Source organism: Alosa pseudoharengus, unplaced genomic scaffold, assembly GCF_046254945.1.
Source record: "Alosa pseudoharengus isolate Yale_2024_CS ecotype anadromous, Long Island Sound unplaced genomic scaffold, YU_APseudo_1.1 YU_APseudo_1.1_scf_7, whole genome shotgun sequence".
Lineage (NCBI taxonomy): Eukaryota > Metazoa > Chordata > Actinopteri > Clupeiformes > Clupeidae > Alosa > Alosa pseudoharengus.
In genome coordinates, this window is record NW_027468859.1 from 24,324,173 (window position 1) to 24,327,346 (window position 3,174).

At 47.5% G+C, this 3,174-nt stretch overlaps 1 protein-coding gene across 2 annotated transcripts in view; it reads right to left on the minus strand.

Moving 5' to 3' along the window:
• Nucleotides 1–1,019: 1,019 nt before the first annotated feature.
• tbx18 (T-box transcription factor 18) overlaps nt 1,020–3,174 on the minus strand; it is a 9,981-nt gene continuing 7,826 nt past the window's right edge. For both annotated transcript variants that reach the window (XM_076272756.1, XM_076272754.1), the window contains exons 7-8: nt 2,241–2,335; nt 1,020–1,742 (exon numbers count right to left, since the gene is read on the minus strand). In XM_076272756.1, coding sequence (XP_076128871.1) covers nt 1,033–1,742; nt 2,241–2,335 — 805 coding nt within the window. In that variant the 3' untranslated portion in view covers nt 1,020–1,032. The remainder of the gene's footprint in view (nt 1,743–2,240; nt 2,336–3,174) is intronic.

Consider the following 3,174-nt stretch of genomic DNA (forward strand, 5'->3'; position numbering starts at 1 on the left):
TGTGTGTGTGTGTGTGTGCAGTCACACTCTTACAGTATAACAGACCAAACAGGTGCTTTACAACTCATGTTTTTGTCACTTTTGATAGTTGGTTACTATGCTGTACTAATGGATTAATACTTATATTGATTGTGTATTGATGCCCTTAATCTGAAAATGTATTGTCAAAAAAAAAATGGCAAAATGTGACTTGTCCATTTTTGAAGAGCATCACAACTAATTTGTGTGTGAAATATTAACATTTTTTATTAAACACGCCCCATAAAACAAACCCTACCAGACTAAAATCAGTGTATAAACTGATCCTTAATTTGCCCCCATAATACACACACACACGCAAGCACACAAACACGCACACGCACACACGCACGCACACACAAACACACACACACACACACACACACACACACACGCACACCAATCCCAATGAAGTGCTGTCTGTATGTCTAAATGGGGCAGCTCAAACAGTTCTAGTTCTGGTTTCCATGTTGGTTCTGGTTCTCATGGGTCAGGTGCTGCTCTGTGAGTTCTGGTTCTGGTTCCTGGCCCAGTCCACTACCTCCAGCATAGAGTGGAACTTTGACCACCTCCTAGAGTGGAACTTTGACCACCTCCTAACAAATTCCATGTAAAATAAGGCAATCTTGATAGATGTTTAAAGAACAAAAAAATGGAAAATGAAAATGTGGAACAATGCTAGTGAATGTGCTGACAGATACCTATAGGCCACCCTCTGGCCAGTGGCTTAGTGTGTTTTCATTCCCAGTATTGCAAGTCACAGCAGTCAGTCACACACACAGTCTCTTGAGCTCTCTCTCCACGTAAGGGGGATGGAGGCCATAGGCCACGTCTTGCTCGTTTGGATAATCAAATAATCCTCATGGCAAGACACTTTATTAGTGTCCACTTTCTCCCACTCGTTGCAACAAAAGTCAACATAAACAAACGCAGGACGTCCGTACAAACGACGCCATGACAACCATGTGGAAGAGGGAAAAGGGGGAGGAGGAGCCGGGGGGGGGGGGTGCGGACTCAAGCCATGTGGGCGGTGACTTGCGAGCCAGAGCTGGTCAGCCCGGCCCCCAGACTCCCGAGAGTCCTGGAGTCGAAGAGGCTCTGGTGCTGAGCGCCGGACGCCGGGCCCACTCCCCCGAGCACGGAGAGGCCGTCCATGGGCGACAGCACCTGCCTGTCCGTCAGCGTGCCGCTGGGGGACGAGCCCAGGAAGGAGCCCTGCGAGGAGGCGGTCATCTTCTCCGGGCTGGCCGCCAGGCGCGGCGACGTGGAGAAGTTGTAGCCGTAGAGGCCGTAGGGGCTGTGCAGGCGGAAGCCGCCGTACGAGCCCTGCGAGCTCTGATTGGCCGAGAGCAAGGGCGAGCTGTGGCCTGCGCCGGGCATCAGGTACTGGAGCTGCGGCGGAGGGGCCGCGGGGCCCGGCATGCCGGGGATCTGGAGGGGCAGTCCGCTCTGGCCGCAGGGGAAGCCGTCCGCGTCGTACGCCGGCGACCGCGTGGAGCCGAAGCCGTCCGAGGTGACCGGGCCGGTCAGTCGGCTGTAGGAGTCCGCGGTGAGGGACGGGGCGTAGCGGTGGAGGGTATGACCGGCCCGGCTGCAGGCGGAGTAGTCGCACACCTGTCCGGCGCCTGAGCCAAGGTGGAAGGCCGGGGACGAGCACGGGGAAGAGGACAGCAGGTGAGTGTGCGCCGGCGAGCCCACCATACCTCCATGAGAACCGGGACCGCCTGCACATGACACACACACACAAACACACACACACACACACACACACACACACACAAATATTGCAAACCTGACCAATACTGACCAGCTATTAAACAATGACACCATCGGTGATGAGACCATATCCCACCATATTCAACCATATCACTGATGATGTGTCTGAGTGCATCTCAAGATATATTTTGGAGTCTGTATGTCTCATTGTCAACAGAGCAGTGGCCCATTAAAATGAAGTTGGACTTATAATTTAGACCATCGTTAATATTATGCTGTGTATAGAAAAATGTATTTAATCAATAATTTTCCATAATAATGCAAAAAATACAAAGTATAATTGCCAAAATTATTCATTTCATCCTAAATTAATGTTGATAAAATTGTTTTATTGATGAATTACTCATTACTGTAAAATTAGTGTTATCTTTCACATGTCAAATCATGAGTCAAAAATAAAACTGATTTTTATGAACATAAATATATGTGTGTGTGTGTGTGTGTACCTTGTTTAGTCATTCCCGGGATGTCCTCGAATGTGAGCGTTCTCAGTGATGGTCTCCAAAATGCGTAGGACTCCACCAGTGCCTCTAGTCCCATCCTAGAACACAGGACACGGAACATGTTCATTAGAGGAGCGGAACACAGGACACGGAACATGCTGATTAGAGGAGCGGAACACAGGACTCCAGCACAAGGATTTTGAGGAACGGAACATGTTCATTTCAAAAGCGGAACACAGAGGTCACGATGGCCATCGCTATAGAAACAGCTGACTATGCCATCGCAAGGACAACAATCACAACAAACACTCACGCACGCACGCACACATGTGGAGACATATTGAAACCACTGCTGTGAAGGCATGAAGGTGTCTGCAGGTCATTCATTCATTCTTTCTTTTGATCTGTTTTCTTTTTTATTTTATTTTTTTCTTACTTTATCTCTAATGTCCTAACGTTTAATAATCTATTCATATTTCCATTCAGTAGCTCACGTCTGTAATATTTATTTGTTGAAGGACAAAAGAGAAACAAACACATTGAACAGGGAAATAGAAGAATAAAAGTTTAAACAGTTTCTATATTATAGTGCACACCCTACAAATCTCCACGCTTCCGAACGGCAATGACATTTCCCCCCCAAAATCAGCAAACACCTCCAGGCTTAACCCCATCTAGCCTCTCTGTCTCTCTCTCTCTCTGTGTCTCTCGCTCGCTCTCTCTCTCTTTCCCTCTCTCTCTTTCTCTCTTTCTAAATTAAAATCCTTTTCTGATTTGAATTTTCTTGATTGACAAAAAATTCCAGCATTTTACAAATAGATGATAAACATCAGAGAGAAAACAGAATGGACCTTATATGCTTAACGGCAGTCTCTCTCTCTCTCTCTCTCTCTCTCTCTTTCTCTCTCTCTCTCTCTCTCTCTCTCTCTGTCTCTCT